The sequence below is a fragment of the Schistocerca piceifrons genome, chromosome 3 (assembly GCF_021461385.2).
Source record: "Schistocerca piceifrons isolate TAMUIC-IGC-003096 chromosome 3, iqSchPice1.1, whole genome shotgun sequence".
In the NCBI taxonomy this organism is placed as follows: domain Eukaryota; kingdom Metazoa; phylum Arthropoda; class Insecta; order Orthoptera; family Acrididae; genus Schistocerca; species Schistocerca piceifrons.
Window position 1 is genome coordinate 946,986,082 of NC_060140.1, and position 20,230 is coordinate 947,006,311.

The following is a 20,230-nucleotide window of genomic DNA, read 5'->3' on the forward strand; positions in this document are numbered from 1 at the left end:
CTGCACACATTTTTCCGCAGTCCCTTGCTTATTGAAGCCAGTCATACTCACATTTAGTTTGGACTGGCTGTTGTAACATTTAGCGCCAAAATTATTCACGTGAATTTTTATAGCACCGGTTTCTTAACACTCAATTTTTTGCTAGTGCATACTTTAGATAAACAATGGCAAAAATTTGAGATACGAGAAAACAGCAAGGTGTATGCTTTTGAGTAGTTTATTATTTGTTGCACGAATCATTCAGCTTGCGATGTACTAAGCTATCAAGTAAATTTATCCGTGTAATGCGGTCATTTCGTAAGTTTATATGAGTGATATGAACTATTTACATACTTTACAATCAGAAATTTCGGAAATTATTTGACTTGTTTTTATCATGTTTATGTTTGCTGCTATTTTGTGCACTGTATTAAGTATTTATGGTTATTTTTCAAATTTTTGCATTTACAATCTCATACATATGTGAATAAAATGTGTGTAACAATGTAGCCAAAAATAAGAAAAACAATAAAGAAATTAAATAAAATTATAAAAAATTAAAAAATGTAAAGCAAAATAATGAAAATAATCAAAAGTACAAAAAAATAAAAACCAAACAAAAAACTCCTGTGGGATATGACCCTGATTTGGTGGGGGTGAGGTTTGTACTCTGAGGATACAGTGGTATATACTGTACATGCTCAATCATACCAGGTAGGTAACTGTAGCGGAACCAGTCTAACGATACCTAACTGAGTAACATCGTTCGGAAGACAAAAAAAACTGTTCTGGCAATGTCTGACGATTTTTCTAGATTTTGGGCAGAGGATCGGGGACTTTGACCTATAAATTATGAGATTCAGGTGTGCCAACAACTTGCAACTAAGAGAAATGACTGCAGAGAACTGGAAAAGAGTATGGTGCGTGAAATTTTATTTTAATATGTAAGCTTATTTCGGCTTTATTTTTTCATCAGTACACGTCCTGACATTTCAGATGGTCATTTGTCAACTCTGAGTAAATCATTATTGCTGTCTGTAGTTGCTGGTAAAATTATTTTCGACAACGTTTTAAAGTGGTTCAATAACTTGCTGTTTCATGTTTATTATAATACGTTTTTTACTATGTGACAACTGTAGGAATTCAAGTTTGACAGCTAGTTGTTTACTCAAAGATATTAAGAAAAAGATATGATTTCGTTGGGCAAGTAGGATTAACTCGTAAAGAAGATAAGCCTTCTTTTGCATCTCCAACTCTTCCTAGGACATATTCTCCTTTTTGTGATATGATAGGAGCATTTTTTTTCATTTTGATAGAAAGTACACTACCAGAAATAAATTTATTACTCCAGAAAAGACGACGTAAACATCGATCCGATGACGGCATATGCCGCCTGGGGGACAGTATATGTAATGATAATGGTTTCAACGTCGTCCGCCAACAGACCGCATAGTGGCGTTTCTACCAGTGCGCCATCTGTGTCTACCCTTTAGTAGGGAATGCCCTCAGCCAGAAGGTTCACTGTGGTGCAAAAGTGTGAAGTGAACAGGCAACAATGCCACAGAGAGGCATCTGTGCTTCCTTCAAGCTACTGAGCGATTTTGAAAGGGATCAAACTGTGGTCTTCCGAGTGGTGGGATGGTCCTTTCGGAGAATTGCCACACAAGTTGGATGTGCTGCGTCAGTTGCGCAACGATGCTGGTATCTGTGGTCACGTGAACGTTATTACACCCGTTGATGAGGTTTTGTACATCCACACAGCACAGACGCCCTCCAGGGTCGTCATATTGTAAGGGCAGCAGTGGCAGATGGTACAGCTACCACAGCACAGATGAGAGGGCCTGGGAGCCACAAGTGTGAAGACGAACTGTCGCGAATCGGCTGTTATGGTTCAATTCTTTTATCTTAGCGGCTCGCGCATAGCCGCCCAGTCGCGGGAGATTGCTGCGTTGCCAGTTGCACGCGCCAAGAGAAGCAGAGCCATAGTATAGTATAGTTCAGACTTACGTTTAGGGGGGAGCGCGCAGACGTAAAGCCACCATGGCCGCATTAACCCTTACGCTGCTACAGAGACGTGCTCCCCGCATTCCACGCTGTGCGCGATTTTGCCATCACTGCACTGCTCGCCTGTGCAGACACACGGTGTTCCGACTGCTTTGACACACTTATCATTCGATTTCACAGAAACTGTTTGGCCCAAAAATTTGATTTTTACACATCTTCTTGACTGATACCTTCCCCCCACAAATGGCTTGATTTTGTTTAGATGTTCAACGCAGTTATTGTGCAGTATTGAATGTAGTAAACCATTGCACGAAATTTTGAAGAGTTTGCGGAGGTAAAAGCCCACAGCGTATACTTTCCGTATGGTTGATTTTATTTGCCACTGGAAATTTCAAAAAATTACATTCAAACGAATTAAATTCATGAAGTAAGATACCTCGATATTGTTTTTAAATAAAGAAAATATTAAGCACCAAACGAAGTTTGAACTCCCAACCTTCCGCTTAGCAGCCAAACACCTTAACCATTATGCTACACGCAAAATACCAACAAACACTGTTGGTATGACTATGAATTACCCACGTTTCGTCAAAGTACATCAGGAAATAAACAATTACTGCTGTTCTTTATTGCGAAAAAGCGGTTAGTGAGAATGAATTTCCTTGCTATCGCGTGAATTAGGAGGCTTATTGCTTGTTTGGTTTAATTAATTAATAGAATATGAAGCAATTGGTATGAAGAATGCTTTTTCCAAACATTCTTTCATAGAAAGTCTGCTACCAAGACATTGCTTTTGTTCAATTACTTTAAATAAAGTTTCTAAAACTGAAGACACTCATCCGTGCTCTGCACTGCACTCGAGCTCTGGCAATGTCGTTCTCTGTTCATTGGATGACTGTGTTTCATGACGTCAGATGCGCAGAACGAACCTAAATTCGGCCGCCGTCGCAAATGACGCGCACTTTAGCAGTGGGACTGCAGACACACACAACTCCAGCCCGTCTTCCACTCGGCCCCTGGCATCGACGTGCACGGCTCGACTGGTACTGTCAAAGGTTCACTTTGAAGATGGAGTGGTGCGTCGCGGTTTCCAGAGATGAATGTAGATCCTGCCAGCACGCAAGTGATTTACATTCGTCCAAGACAGACTGGCACCATCCCAGGGCTTATGGTCTGCGCTGCAATAACCTACAACTCACATTCACCTTTGGTGTTTATGCTGGGGATGTTAACCAGCAATCGTTTTTGGAGAATGTTGTTAGACCCATTCTTCTGCCGTTTTTGCAACAGGAAGGCGATGCTTTTCCAAGAGGATAATGCTCGGTCACTTACTGCCAGCGAAACTCCGTGTGCTCTGCAAGGCATGCGGCAACTTCTCTGGCCAGCACTATCTCTGGACTTACTTCTGATGGGGCACGTGCGGCGTACGAGGAGAAAAGAAGTGACTCGTCAACCGACAACTCTTACAGAAGTACGTGAACAGGTCGAGCAGGCGTGGCATAACGTATCCCAGGACAGTATTCGCCATCTGTACGATCGACTGGATGCCGAGTCAGCACCTGCATTGCCACCTGTGGAAGCTGCACCACGTACTAATATCGGTGCTTCAGCATAGGCCGGTACCTGGTACCTCAGAACCGTTTTGCTGTTGATCTGTAAATGTAATAGTTTCATGGTCTGCATATGCACTGTCGCAACAATGAATCTTGGGTGACTTGGAAATCTCTAAAAGGATGTACTATTTTGTTCCAGCAGTGTACATTGTAGAGTGAAGTAGGTATTTATTATTAATTTAAGTTATATGAGGGTATTTCGGAAAATAAAGATACACCGTACGCCAGAGGAACAGAAGAGTTTTGGCGAGCAAATTGGCAACACTGGTGTTAACCTTGAACCGTTAGTTTCTCCTTGCGGTCGTTCGGCAGTTGAACATTGCTTCTGGTTGGAGTAGGTCGTGTTTAAAATGGCTGGCGTTACTTCTCGACGTAATCGCCCTGCAGACGTATACATTTTTCACAACGCTGACGCCATGATTCCATGGCAGCGGCGAAGGTTTCTTTAGGAGTCTCTTTTGACCACTGGAAAATTGCTGAGGCAATAGCAGCACAGCTGGTGAATGTGCAGCCACGGACAGTGTCTTTCATTGTTGGAAAAAGCCAAAAGTCACTAGAAGCCAGGTCAGGTGAGTAGGGAGCATGAGGAATCACTTCAAAGTTGTTATCACGAAGAAACTGTTGCGTAACGTTAGCTCGATGTGCGGGTGCGTTGTCTTGGTGAAACAGCACACGCGCAGCCCTTCCCAGACGTTTTTGTTGCAGTGCAGGAAGGAATTTGTTCTTCAAAACATTTTCGTAGGATGCACCTGTTACCGTAGTGCCCTTTGGAACGCAATGGGTAAGGATTACGCCCTCGCTGTCCCAGAACATGGACACCATCATTTTTTCAGCACTGGCGGTTACCCAAAATTTTTTTGGTGGCGGTGAATCCGTGTGCTTCCATTGAGGTGACTGGCGCTTTGTTTCTGGATTGAAAAATGGCATCCACGTCTCATCCATTGTCGCAACCGACGAAAAGAAAGTCCCATTCATGCTGTCATTGTGCGTCAACATTGCTTGGCAACATGCCACACGGGTAGCCGTGTGGTCGTCCGTCAGCATTCGTGGCACCCACCTGGATGACACTTTTCGCATTTTCAGGTCGTCATGCAGGATTGTGTGCACAGAACCCACAGAAATGCCAACTCTGGAGGCGATCTGTTCAACAGTCATTCGGCGATCCGCCAAAACAATTCTCTCCACTTTATCGATCGTGTCGTCAGACCGGCTTGTGCGAGCCTGAGGTTGTTTCGGTTTGTTGTCACACGATGTTCTGCCTTCATTAAACTGTCGCACCCACGAACACACTTTTGACACATCCATAACTCCATCACCACATATCTCCTTCAACTGTCGATGAATTTCAATTGGTTTCACACCACGCAAATTCAGAAAACGAATTATTGCATGCTGTTCAAGTAAGGAAAATGTCGCTATTTTAAGTATTTAAAACAGTTCTCATTCTCGCCGCTGGCGGTAAAATTCCATCTGCCGTATGGTGCTGCCATCTCTGGTACGTATTGACAATGAACGCGGCCTCATTTTAAAACAATGCACATGTTTCTTTCCAGTCCAGAGAAAAAAAATGGGACGCATTGGACCATCCGCCATACAGCCCGGACCTTGTGCCCACCGACTTCCTTGTCTTCCATTACCTGAAGTCACATCTTGGTGGAAAATCATTCCACGACGATGAAGAGATCAAAGATGAAGTTGAAATGAGGTTCTGACAACAGGCGAGAACCTTCTATGACTGTGGGATACAAAAGCTTGTGCACCGACTTAACAAATGTTTGGATAAGGGGGGTGATTATGTCGAAAAATAACAAATAATCCAGTTAATAAGATGTAACTGATGTTTTCTAAATAAATTTTCTATTTAAGGACTGCGAGCCATTGTATCTTTACTTTTCGAAATGCCCTCGTATTTTACAAATGTTTGCTCTATGTTGTCTAAACCACGCGTTACAATATAGTACGAATTATTTAAGAAATACATTGTAACAGTCATTTGAAAATTTTGAAGGTTGTCCTGTGATGATTGATAGAGCTGTTATTGTGATAATTCAAAATTTATGCTCAGTATGCTTTATCAAGTGATACTCTTATGACACATTAAAGTACTCAACTTTTTGAACTAACCATTAAAGAGGCCCATGTTGTGTCGTTCTTATACTTAACACAGTATGAAACTTGTCTTTTTGTTTTGTGCATTTAATCCTGAAAAGTAGGATTCCATCTTAGAGACTGAGTGTATGTGGAATGTTTGTGTGTCCACAGGGCACTGTGTATCAAAATTAGGTTCTTATTTTGTGCATTTAATCCTGAAAAAGGGACTCCATCTCTCAGGATTGAGTGTATACGGCATTTTTGTGTTTCTACAGGGTACTGCACACTACACACTCATCACAGAACTCCGCAGTAGTAAGATTCTGATGCTATTCTCTCTTAAATTAATTAAACTCATTCAAATTAGATGAATAAATCGTTGAGGAAGACACCAGTGTTAACACAATGACACGAAAGTAACTGAGAGTGAACCAAGTGCAGAACATGCAATGTAATGAATATGTGGTGAAAAATGAAAATCTCTTAAAGAACTCGAACTTGGATTTACTGCTCATAACGGCGACTGTATTCTCTTTGCTAGTATCTTCGAGTGAATTCTCTGCTCCGACTTGCAGTCATCTTAAAAGATTTTATGCTTGTAGTGTAATCATACGTACATGTAGTCTGAAAGTATTATGTTTCCTTTATAAGTTGAAATTAGTAGTGCTTGTTTCCTTCATGCTCATTTCTAGTTTATGAATCAATTAGAAACTTCGTTGAAGTTTAGGATCCTCACATGGCAGCTGCACTGCAGTGTAACACCTATTTTTGACCTATTTTATATCTGTCTCGATATTTCTATGTCAATTTGTGGTATTGCTTATGTATAATGTTGTATCTGTCACGGAAATTCTTTGACTTTGTATACGTATTTCGGTTATGTGAAACTTTTGAACGATGTTGTTTAAATTATGCTTGTGGATTTAAATAACTACTGGAATGATTGGTATGTAATATACTGTAAATGAGTTGGTCCACAGTTAGGGAACGTAGTGTTGAATGTAAAAGATGTGGGGAAGCAGAGCAGCTCCGAACGTAGCCTGGTAGAGTGGGAAAGGTGTGGCTGGCGCGCAAGTGGCAAAACTTGTCCTTTGTGACGGGTAAGGAGTCTGGGTTGAGCCGTGCTGTGGTTAACACCTCGCTAGCAGCAGCGGATAGTTGTGGCTCATATTCCTGGAGTTTTGATGCCGGAAGAGCTTAAGGGCAGTGTTTATGGGCCTCGGATGCTGCATTTGCTAATACCATTATCATGGCATGGTTTTTGGCCCTATAAAAATATAATTTCGACGCCAAGAAGACATGTAACAGGGCGAGGCCAACAGTATTGCTGTGATTCCATCGCTGCCAGGTTACCAGTCACCAGAACCACCAGCCTTCCACTAAATTGTTTATATTTGGCATTCTGTAAATGGACCAGGTACTTGTGAAATTTGGTTGATTTTATAATAGTAATTGTGGTGTTGCTAAAAACTCTATCGTACACCCGTGATTATCCCAAATCACAGACCTGGACAGGAATCCTATACTAGCGAATTTAAGTTCAGGTGTCCTGATTTATTATGAGAAAGTGGGTCAGATTGAATTTAATGATGTGTTGTCATTTGTAAAGCCAATAATACTTTTGAGTAGGTAAAAAGACTGCTTATCAAAGCGCATTTGTTACTTAATGAGCTATAGTTTGTTATGCCTTATTAAATTAATAATTAATGATAACAATACTTTCCATTTCTCATACATGCTGGTGTGGTTTGGTTAATGAGCATGGTTCTTCAATCCATGAAAGTTTAAGGGTCCTAGTTTACTAGGCTAGCTAGTTAATGAAGCAATGCAAAGGCTTGCTTCAGAGCCAGTGTAGTTAGACCTGCATTCTGTTTGGTTGCTTCAAACTGAGTTTAAGAAAGAAATATTTACTATGTTATCTACTCTAATGCAAGTTGGTTATAGCACAGGCATAGAGACCCCGTACTAAGCTATGAAGTTATTGATTACGATCATTAGCAGACCCCCTGATTTAAAGTCAGAATCATTTCAAGCTTTTCCCTGTTCGGTATTGGTACTAGTTTCATTTAACTGGTTTTATGAACTGTTACAGCTGGTTCATTTAAGGTAGATGTTATTGAGAGGCATATGCTACTATTATCTCATTGGCCATTTTCTTGTTAGTAGCACATTTATCTGCAAGGTTGGGTTACTGTGTTGTAGTAGGAACAGATGTAACGAAAGACTTTCGTGTGTGTGTCAACGAAGGTTAGGTTAGCCTTGTGCTTTATCATTTTGCTTGACACAAGAAACCCTAATTAGGCTAGCGACCGCTCTTAATATGTAGTGTTACAACTTTTGTGCTGGGAGAACGTCTGTTCCTGATCCACCGTTTGCTATTGGTTATACTCTGCTGCAGTGTTTCGGAAACGAATCCCAGTTTGATTGTTCTGTTTCTATTATTTTATCTCAGGGTCAACTTATCAAAAATTCCTCGCAGAGGTATAACGTTAGCAGCGATTGCCGTTATAGGTCGTCGGTGGAAGCGTTAAAGTAGGAATTGAAAATAAATTAGAGGTAACTGTGGGAAGATGCTTTGGTGACGTGTTCTGTGATCATTGTGTTAACGTATATCCATCGTGCACCGCTTTAAGGACTTCATAAACTGTAGCAGATGCCTGTCTCTCTGAGACATACCAAATCACATCCTTTGGGAAGTAGTATGCTGGAATGGGTGGAAGTTACGTCAACATCATTGCTGACACATATGTATCAGTCTCATGTCTATAAGGATGAGCTGAATGATTATGTTCAAAGCAGTAAGAGACCTAAAGAAGTTACCAAACAAGTTCATTCAGAAAAAGTGAATTTTACAGCAGCTTCAGCAAATCAGATGATGTCCTTGCCTGGTTCTTCAGCATTTATATGGAACCCCTGTTGCAAAACTTTTACCTACGTCACAATGAAGAAGATCCTCCAAAGGGTGGCTTCCCTCATCGTACAGCTGCTTGTGACTGAGTCTAATCAAGGGTAGGATATTAACAAAGACACTCCTCAACGCGGTCTTCACATGGGTCAATGGATAACATTCTAGCAACAAATCGTAGATACTCAACCTGTTTTAGGATGCCAATGGGATATTTCAGAAGCGCATCGCGCTAGTCATCGATACGCTACCTGAACCTCACAGATAGTTTAAGATAGATACTTCGTCTGTCATACGGACAGAAGAGTGACAGAGCCGATGGAGAAAAGGCCATCAAAGACAGCAGAAGAGAGCTGACTAAACTTGAGAAATCAGAATCTACACCTGTCAGGGCCAATATAAACAACAGCACTTAATATAGCGCCGCGTGCCATTACTGCTGGAAACCTTATCGGTAAACGTCCCGTTTGGAACTGGCCTGTGGAACAAACACTTATTCGTAGGTCCACACACTGGCGTCAGACACCCGCTCCTTTGGACACAGCCTACCGAGGTGGCTGGAATCTGATGGATCGCTGAACCAGTAAGCAACGCCACATCCGCAATCCGCCAGGACGGAGTACGTTGTCCTCGACGGTGAGTATTCATCGGAGGTGAGGCTATCATCTGGAGTGCCCCAGGGAAGTGTGGTAGGTCCGCTGTTGTTTTCTATCTACACAAATGATCTTTTGGATAGGGTGGATAGCAATGTGCGGCTGTTTGCTGATGATGCTGTGGTGTAAGGGAAGGAGTCGTCGTTGAGTGAAACCCACCTCGCGCTATTCGTCCACGAGACTCAGACGGCCATAGACACGGGTTCCCGGGTAGATGCCATGTTTCTTGACTTCCGCAAGGCGTTCGATACAGTTCCCCAAAGTCGTTTAATGAACAAAGTAAGAGCATATGGACTATCAGACCAATTGTGTGATTGGATTAAAGAGTTCCTAGATAACAGAACGCAGCATGTCATTCTCAATGGAGAGAAGTCTTCCGAAGTAAGAGTGATTTCAGGTGTGCCGCAGGGGAGTGTCGTAGGACCGTTGCTATTCACAATATACATCAATGACCATGTGGATGACATCGGAAGTCCACTGAGGCTTTTTGCGGATGATGCTGTGGTATATCGAGAGGTTGTCACAATGGAAAATTGTACTGAAATGCAGGAGGGTCTGCAGCGTATTGACGCGTGGTGCAGAGAATGGTAATTGAATCTCAATGTAGACAAGTGTAATGTGATGCGAGTACATAGAAAGAAAGATCCCTTATCATTTAGCTACAAAATAGCAGGTCAGCAACTGGAGGCAGTTAATTCCATAAATTATCTGGGAGTACGCATTAGGAGTGATTTAAAATGGAAAGTTCATATGAAGTTGATCGTCGGTAAAGCAGATGCCAGACTGAGATTCATTGGAAGAATCCTAAGGAAATGCAATCCGAAAACAAAGGAAGTAGGTTACAGTACGCTTGTTCGCCCACTGCTTGAATACTGCTCAGCAGTGTGGGATCCATACTAGATAGGGTTGATAGAAGACGTAGAGAAGATCCAACGGAGAGCAGCGCGCTTCGTTACAGGATCATTTAGTAATCGCGAAAGCGTTACGGAGATGATAGATAAACTCCAGTGGAAGACTCTGTAGGAGAGACGCTAAGTAGCTCGGTACGGGCTTTTGTTGAATTTTCGAGAACATACCTTCTCCGAGGAGTCAAGTAGTATATTGCTCCCTCCTAAGTGTATCTCGAGAAAAGACCATGAGGATAAAAACAAAGAGATCAGAGCCCACACAGAGGCTTCCCGGCAATTTTTCTTTCCACGAACAATACGAGACTGGAATAGAAGGGAGAGCCGATAGAGGTACTCAAAGTACTCACCGCCACACACCGTCAGGTGGCTTGCTTAGTATGGATGTAGATGTAGATGTCGATGTAGATGTAGATGAGTGACTGTAGGAGGATACAAGATGACTTGGACAGGATTTGTGATTGGTGTAAAGAATGGCAGGTAACTCTAAATATAGATAAACGTAAATTAATGCAGATGAATAGGAAAAAGAATCCCGTGATTTTTGAATACTCCATTAGTAGTGTAGCGCTTGACACAGTCACGTCGATTAAATATTTGGGCGTAACATTGCAGAGCGACATGAAGTGGGACAAGCACGTAATGGTAGTTGTGGGGAAGGCGAATAGTCGTCTTCGGTTCATTGGTAGAATTGTGGGAAGATGTGGTTCATCTGTAAAGGAGACCGCTTATAAAACACTAATACGACCTATTCTTGAGTACTGCTCGAGCGTTTGGGATCCCTATCAGGTCGGATTGAGGGAGGACATAGAAGCAATTCAGAGGCGGGCTGCTAGATTTGTTACTGGTAGGTTTGATCATCACGCGAGTGTTACGAGAATGCTTCAGGAACTCGGGTGGGAGTCTCTAGAGGAAAGGAGGCGTTCTGTTCGTGAAACGCTGCTGAGGAAATTTAGAGAACCAGCATTTGAGGCTGACAGCAGTACAATTTTACTGCCGCCAAGTTACATTTCGCGGAAAGACCACAAAGATAAGATAAGGGCTCGTACAGAGGCATATAGGCAGTCATTTTTCCCTCGTTCTGTTTGGGGGTGAAACAGGGAGAGAAGATGCTAGTTGTGGTGCGAGGTACCCTCCGCCACGCATCGTATGGAGGATTGCGGAGTATGTATGTAGATGTAGATGTAGGTGTAGAATACTCTTTCAGGGCAGTTTTGGCCCATCAAACAAAACTTCGCACTTGTTTCCTAGGCACCTCACGTCTACATCAGACATACGGTATTTGAAATCATATAGACTATGTAGTGTGACGTGTTTTCGGTCACACTGCTATCTATAATGTAAATATTTCTTTTAAAATATAATTAAATGGTTTTTACTCATTACAAACTGTGAAATATTTACAAAATGTTAATATTTTGTGTTTCATATTGAAAGAACAGGGACCGGAGTGACACCTTCAACGAAGATCGGCGACTGCTGGAAGATTCCATTTTCCACCATTATTAACGTAATTGTAAAAATGAAAATATGAAAAAGATGTATAATTAAACTACTACAACGTTGGGTTGACATTTTTATTTCGTCCTAAAATCTTATTTGTCGTATGACCCAACATGGATCACGACAGCAATACGTTGTGTGTGACTGAGTTTATAATACTGCAAAATATGAAAACAAATATTTTGTCTTCGAAATGTGAAGAAGTGAAATGGTGTGAAAAACTTATTTTTCCAAATTTCCAGTTTTTGTCTTGTACAAAAGTAAAACGCAAAAAGTGAAATAACGGTGTTTTAAGTTACTTAGTGAGATACATAAAGTATGATACATAAAACCAAAGACCATAAGGTAGGGCTTGTCGTCTACTTATTAAGGAAATATCTGAAACATAAAATGCTTGACAAAGATTAAAATATTATAAATTTTGTTTAAAGAAATGAAAGGTCGTGTATCTGTGCTGACAGAATCAGAGATTACAAATTATCAATTTAAATTGAACAACGTCTCTGGGATTGATTATAAAACACATCACTGGTCGACGCTGTAGTACCGAAAAGAAACCATTATTCTGAGGCTTTTTCTTACATCGCCGTTGTTGTTGTGGTCTTCAGTCCTGAGACTGGTTTGATACAACTCTCCATGCTACCCTATGCTGTGCAAGATTCTTCATCTCCCAGTACCTACTGCAGCCTACATCCTTCTGAATCTGCTTAGTGTATTCATCTCTTGGTCTCCCTCTACGATTTTTACCCTCCACGATGCCCTCCAATACTAAATTGGTGATCCCTCGATGTCTCAGAACATGTCCTACCAACCGATCCCTTCTTCTAGTCAAGTTTTGCCACAAGCTCCTCTTCTCCCCAATTCTATTCAATACCTCCTCATTAGTTATGTGATCCACCCATCTAATCTTCATCATTCTTCTTGTCTTCTTGTCTAAACTACTTATCGTCCACGTTTCACTTCCATAGATGGCTACACTCCATACAAATACTTTCAGAAACGACTTCCTCACACTTACATCTATACTCGATGTTAACAAATTTTTCTTCTTCAGAAACGTTTTCCTTGCCATTGTCAGTCTACATTTTATATCCTCTCTACTTCGACAATCATCAGTTATTTTGCTCCCCGAATAGCAAAACTCGTTTACTACTTTAAGTACCTCATTTCCTAATCTAATTCCCTCAGCATCACCCGACTTAATTCGACTAAATTCCATTATCCTCGTTTTGCTTTAGTTGATGTTCATCTTGTACCCTCCTTTCAAGACACTGTCATTCCGTTCAACTGCTCTTCCAAGTCCTTTGCTGTCTCTGACAGAATTACAATATAATCGGCGAACCTCAAAGTTTTTATTTATTTTCTATGGATTTTAATACCTACTCCGAACTTTTCTTTTGTTTCCTTTAGTGCTTGCTCAATATACAGATTGAATAACATCGGGGATAGCCTACAACCCTGTCTCCCTTCCCAACCACTGCTTCCCTTTCATACCCCTCGAGTCAGCCATCTGCTTTCTGTACAAATTGTAAATAGCCTTTCGCTCCCTGTATTTATCCCTTCCACGTTCAGAATTTGAAAGAGAGTATTCCAATCAACATTGTCAAAAGCTTTCTCTAAGTCTACAAATGCTAGAAACGTAGGTGTGCCTTTCCTTAATCTATTTTCTAAGATAAGTCGTAGGGTCAGTATTGCCCCACGTGTTCCAACATTTCTACGGAATCCAAACTGATCTTCCCCGAGGTCGGCTTCTATCAGTTTTTCCATTCGTCTGTAAAGAATTTGCGTTAGTATTTTGCAGCTGTGACTTATGATACATCGCCGTACATATTGCGAAACTGTTTGAATTCGAATAACAAATATTTTCGGCAAGCAACCGCTAACAAAGAGATATTATACACACACTATATACGGCTATGTAACCAAATGTATCTGCAAGAGACATGATGTTTACAACTAACCAGCATACAGTCACGTAAAACGAAGCGTATCCTGTTAATAATCAAGTAACCTATCCCAGGAAAGAAATTGGTCCAGATGGCATTCATAACCCAGCTCATTCATGTATGATTAGAATATTTTACAAACATCAAGAAAGCTGTCCTCAAACATTACAGTTTCCTTGCGCACTGGAATGTGGCCAAGGTCCTGATGTTCAGGAAAGCAGGAAAATACAACTCTCTCCCACAAAATTACTCACTCATCATCCAGCTGAGCCCTTCCAGCAGTGTTGTTGAGTAAATAATTCAGGAGCGCCTCACATGGCACTGCATCAACAATGAAGTGCTGAGCCCAGCGGAATTCCAATTCCAGAATCACCACGCCACAACACAATTTCTACGTGTAGTAGTACGCATAACACACGACAACGACAAAAGAAGGACTAGAAGCATTGTTTTCCTAGACCGCCGAATGTATTTGGCAAACAGCTTCAAATGCAAATTGAACGGCGCTAGAATTCCGCTCGGTTTCATAGGTGTCATGCACTCATGCCTCGCTGACAGAAGTTTCCAGAGATTCGAGGTAAACAGTCAATACTGCATGGTAAACAGGGGGGAACACCTCGACGAAATATAGTGGAATCCCACGTGTTAAGCCTCCACGACCACGTGATGGTAGCCATACACACCGATGACGTAACTATCCTGGCACAGTACTAGACATTATCAAACATCATCTCAGCCTACAGACAGCATTGAAAACTCTCAGGATTTGGCTGGAGAAATGATGAGTTTAGTAAGTGCAAGTTAATTATATTCATAAGCAGATCCTTCCCCCTTCCCCCCCCCTCCAATCCTCCCCTCTGCACAAGCACAGACAGTGTAGATAAATTACGTTAGACACATACAGGGTGTCCAGAAAAGGGCTCCCTGATTTCAAAATTAAATATCTCGAAAACAAGGATCGATAGAGGAATGCAATAAACGGTACGTTTATTGTGAAATCTGTAAGAAGTTTATAGAGCAGTTTGAAATAATAGTTACAAAAGCTGCTTACAGATGGCGCTGTACGCTGTACAGCTCATATCAGCATACGTAAATGAAATAATCGTACGAAAACAATCTTTGCAAACAATCACATCACAATGTTTTCAAAATGTTCACCATTGGCACTACAGAGGTGGCGGAAACGAAGAATGAAATTCGCCATCACATTTCGTAGTGTCTCAACCGAAATGGATTCACATGCCACAGAGATCGCCGATTCAAGCTCGTCCAGCGTGGCGGGATGCTTCGGGTAGACCATGTCTTTCACTGTGCCCCACAAAAAAAAGTCACAGGGAGTCAAATCCGGCGAATATGGAGGCCAATCCATGCCTGCACCAGTAAATTTGAGATATTCCAAAGCAATGACTCGATTCCCGAAGTATTCCTCAAGAAAACGAAACACTTGTTCGGTCCGATGTGGTCGGGCTCCATCTTGCATAAACCATTCAGTACCTGGTCGAGCCTCTAACGCTTGTTGTGTGGCGACAAATTGTTCCAAAATTGCAACGTAACGTGCACCAGTGACCGTTTCTCGAATGAAAAAAAGGGCCAATAATGCATCTGCTGCATACTGCAGCCCACACAGTAACTTTAGGAGAATACGGGGGTTTCGCTTCACACCAATATGGCTTTTCGGAACCCCAAAATCGCCAGTTCTGCTTATTCACGTATCCATTCAGGTGGAAATGTGCTTCATCTGTAAACCAGATGCAGACAACATCAAATCCTTCACTATCAATCATTGTGAGCATCTGATTAGCAAAGGCAACCCTTTGTTGCACAGCTCGTACGGGTATGGCCTGGTGCGTTTGAATTTTGAGTGGAAAGATGTGTAGGCTCTTTCTTCAGTATTTTCTGCGTGCTGGAACGCTTCAAACCAGTCTCAGATACAATTCTACGGACGGATAACATTGGATTTCGCTGAATAATTCCAGAAACTGTGGCGATATTTTCAGGCGTAACTGCGGTTTCCTTGCGGCCAACATGCCGCACTAGATCATCAGCTACGCCTCATGTTCGTTGAAATTTTGCGAAGAGCGTACGAATGATTTTCGCATCGGGTGCATTAAAGCACATTAAATCGTGCTTGAAAACTTCGCCTTGTTGCCGTGGGACTCTCTTCTAACCTGTGGTACTCTAGCACCAGAAAAACGCGTTGTTCAGTGGAGTACATGGTTTTAATCTCTTCCTTCGGTACGCTAATCTCCTTTCACGTTTCAATAGTTGAGCTGATCGCTCTGGGCTTCGGATCACTATTTATACTAGGCATTACGTATGGCGATTACAGCGCCATCTGTTAGCAGGTTTTGTAACTATTATTTCAAATTGCTGTATAAACTTCTTACAGCTTTCACAATAAACATACCGTTTACTGCATTCCTCTATTTGATCTTTGTTTTCGAGATATTTAATTTTGAAATCAGGGAGTCCTTTTCTAAACACCCTGTATTTCTCTGTAAGAATTAGCTGCCTCGGCGTTTAGTTGCACTGCGAGGGGGGGGGGGGGAGGGGGCTGAAACCAGAGCTTAAGTCAGACTTTTCTAATTCTACAGAATGCTCAACAGCCAAAGTATATTGAATAGGGGTGTGGCTAGTACTTCTATATAACTCTCATTACATGGCTGATGACGTACGCAACAGCAGCCTGGGAATACCCAACACCAACAGATCCTCGAACCCTGCACATTATTAATTGTGAACAATATCCCACGTCACAACCGCAACAATGGACCACTCGATTGTACAGTGATACGAGACGCTCGAACGCTCCACGCTTTCTACACACTTCGCTCGTAAAACTCATCTCCTGGCGAACTTCGGCTCGGCTCGTTGACAAGACACGCTGACTAAACACAACCTGTATATATTCGTCGTCCGTTGTTCATTTAGGTCAAAAACATAAAATTTTAATATTCATTGTAACTTTACGCATCCTCATGTATCGTTTATTTTGCGTGCATTACCTGAAGAAGAAGAACAGCGCAAAACAACTGAGGGCGGCAAACGAGATGGAGTAGTTCCAATTGGGCAGCGCCCAAGACACCAGACCAGCAAGCATCACTCCAGCGGCCATGCTGCAGGATGCGTAGCAGTTGATGGCAGTGCGGTGCTTGATGTCAGTTAGCTCCAAGCCTGAAACACGAGAAAACGTCATCATGTGTTTTCAGTCTTCGGTATCAAATAACACAGACTTCACTTCAAAGATGTTCCTGTGACGTTTCGATAATTTACTTGCGGGGCAGACACCATAGCAGTATGTATGGTTCCACACTTACTAACTTTTAATGAAAGCCTAAAACTGCAAACGAGAAGAATTTACTTAGGCAAGGGCACCTGTTCTTCGCCGATTGTACTAAGAATGTTATTCACATTGAAATTGTTATTTCGTTTGCAGCCTGTTGCCGTCAGTTTTCAGGAGTTTTGGTTTATTTCTTGGCATGTAGCATCAGTCACATCTGCGATATATTTCTAAGTCAGCTGGCTTATAAATATCACATATATCAAGGAAATTATGGCTAATAGACTGACCATTTACAAGACTGGCTTTTACATTGCACTTCATCTGCATTTAAAGATACAAGGGCAGGCCACTAGCGTGGCAAGTTGTTCCGAGCGAACCGGTGTTTAAGGATAGCTTGCTGTACATAACTTCGGGGGCTGACATCTAGCGGCCTACCCAAGAGAGACACGTGCATGTAACAGTGCCTGCCGTGGGAAAGCTATTCAATGTCTCTTACTGAACGCGTACATTCACCACCTATAAGAATCTAGATAATGGATAGTAGTTTTTGTGTAATCGCTTTCAAAATTTGTATACTGCACTTTGTTATTAATAGAAAGGTGGTGTGTAAATCTCAGCTTTCTAGCGGGCATATTTTCGGAGACAGAAAAATTTACTTTGAAGTTAGAAAAACTACACTTAACCTTTAAATATAACGCTGGGGTCCAGCGGACCCCACCCTATCCTTTTTAAGTTATTTCTCTTTGAAAACAGAAGGTAGGGATATTTCACTCCTATGTAGATTCTGTTTACGTTTGACTTTCATCAGTTTGTACTAACAAAATGGCAGAAAATTTCCGTGATAGGCCAGACTTAATTCTAGCTTTGTTAGAAGCAAGTGAGCAAGAAGATTGAGAAAGCCTATTTCGTGATGATACTGATTCCGATCCAGATGTCGTTCTTGAAGATGAGGATTTAGTTGCTAATTGCTAGTGAACCTAATGATGCGCTGAATAGTGGTGAGCCTCGTGAAATAGAAAATGAAGATAGTCAAGAAGATGGTGGAGAAGATGAAAGCAGCGAAAATGAGGAACACCAACGAAATAGACATCTGATTGAGGGGAAGAACAAAAAGACGCCATATATTTAGTCCACCAAAGATCCAGTACGCCGTGGAAGAGTTGCAAAAAGAAACCTGGTAACGCATTTACCTGGTCCTAAGGGAGCTGCTAAAGATGTAGGAACACCTGAAAATGCTTGGGAGCTTCTAATTGAGGATGCGATGCTAGAAGAGATAACCATGCGAACTAATCAAGAAATAGGCAAGTATGTAACATTGTAAGGCAGTCATATAAGCGGAATACATGTGAAAACGAAATGATAGCGTACATAGGGCTTTTGTACTTGGCTGGTGTGCACAAAGATTCAAAAAGGAATTTAGAAGAACTTGGTCAACTGAGTTGGGGTTTTCTATTTACAGAGCTATTATGTCCTTACCTCGATTTCGCTTTATAAGTACTTGCTTCCGCTTTGATGACAAAGTCACTGGGCAAGAGAGAATAAGAGATGATGGTTTGGCTGCGATACGATATTTGTGGGACACTTTTGTGGAACACTGTCGTGCTTATTGCACACCATTTCAGCACTGCATCATTGATGAACAACTTCTAGGCTTTCGTGGTCGATGTGGATTCAGGGTATACATGAAATCAAAACAAGGCAGGTATGGTTTGAAAGTAGTTATGCTGAATGATTGTAAGACCAGTTACATGTTAAACGCAATTCCTTACATTGGAAAAGCAGAAACACTGAACAGTGAACCAGTACCCATGTATTACGTGAGAAAGCTATCTGAGCCAATATAAGGGACAAATCGTAATATTACGACAGACAACTGGTTCACGTCCGTCCCGTTGTTCAACAAAATGCTTGTCGACCACAAACTAACAATGGTTGGAACAATGAGGGCTAACATAACTGAGATACCTGCAAAATTTTTGCAATCTAAACCTAAAGGTTGAATCGTTATTCGCTTTCGACCATAACAAGACCTTAGTTTCCCATAGCCCAAAAGAGAATAAAAATGTTATTTTGCTCTCGACAATGCATCACAATGCAAATGTAGATGCGGAGACCAAGAAACCCGAAATAGTTCTTGTCTATAACTCAACTAAAGGAGGGACTGATACTTTTGACAAATTGTGCCATGGTTACAGTGTCAGCCAGAGAACGAAACGTTGGCCGTTAAGACTTTTTTCGGGATGATGGATGAATGTGTCGTCAACTCTATGGTTTTGTACCTTTTGAATGCAAAAAATCCTAAACTCAGCCAAAGGAAGTATTTGCAGATATTGGCAAAGAACTTGATAAAACCATGGCTCGCTCAACAACTGGAAATTCTACGATTCAGAGAGGAATCAAACTTGCTATTCGGGGAATAGTGCAGATTCCAGCAGAACGTCAAGTTGCAAAAGACGGCGAGCCACCCAGAAAACAAAGCTGCTCCTTCTGCCCTCGAGCAAGAGATCGGGAAACGAGACTCCTCTGTTCACACACCGATCTGATGTGTATGAGGAACATCGTGCAATGGTTTGCAGAGATTGTACGGAGTAGAAAAAGGACACAAACCACTTCAAGGCAAATAATCAATTTTTCTTACATTTTTCACTTAATGGTTAATTAATTTTGTTAGAATTTAATAATCTAGAAATTTATTTAATATTATGTGAAATATATGTAGTTTATAGTGTGTAAATAAAAGTCCTGGTAACAGATTTAATTACTTTTCAATTTATACCTATTTTATAAGAGCCTATGGCTGTGATGTAAGAGGAATTGGGTAATTTTCATAGTAAAAAGTATCTTTTTTGTGTGATATCATAAGAAAATCTTTAAATGCTTTCACTTTTTCAAAAACACTAAGTTATTCTACTTTTTGTGTACTTTCTGAAAATATAAGTAGATTCAATCCAGTTTTTAAAATTTCAAATTTCATTTATTTTTTTGGAAATCAATATGTTTTAGTAAATAAGAATGTAACATCTTTTGAAAATTGCTACTAAAATTCGATAAGATAAGTTTTCCAACCAAAAATTGTTTCAGCACGATTAAATGTTCATGAGAAATATGTAAACAAAATATTTTCAAAAATTTCAAAAATGTGATAAATATAAGAAGAAATACATTGGGGTCCATGACACCCCAAGGTTATGTTTGTGTATATTCTAATAAGTGTTATATTTAAAGTTTAAGAAAGGAAATTCACCTGGGAACAATTATGACTTGTTTTTGGTTGTCAATTGAAATACTCACCTGAAGTATCTGGCTATAGAATCGTTTAATTGAAATTTAATTTAAAAATTTCAAATA

The 20,230-nt window shown here is 41.1% G+C and overlaps 1 protein-coding gene across 1 annotated transcript in view; it reads right to left on the reverse strand.

The window, feature by feature from the left end:
- The window catches only part of LOC124789936 (carcinine transporter-like), a 55,137-nt gene extending 38,384 nt beyond the window's left edge, over positions 1-16,753 (reverse strand). The window contains exon 1 of the mRNA XM_047257464.1: positions 16,605-16,753. Coding sequence (XP_047113420.1) covers positions 16,605-16,714 — 110 coding nt within the window. The 5' untranslated portion in view covers positions 16,715-16,753. The remainder of the gene's footprint in view (positions 1-16,604) is intronic.
- Between the last annotated feature and the right edge of the window lie 3,477 nt (positions 16,754-20,230).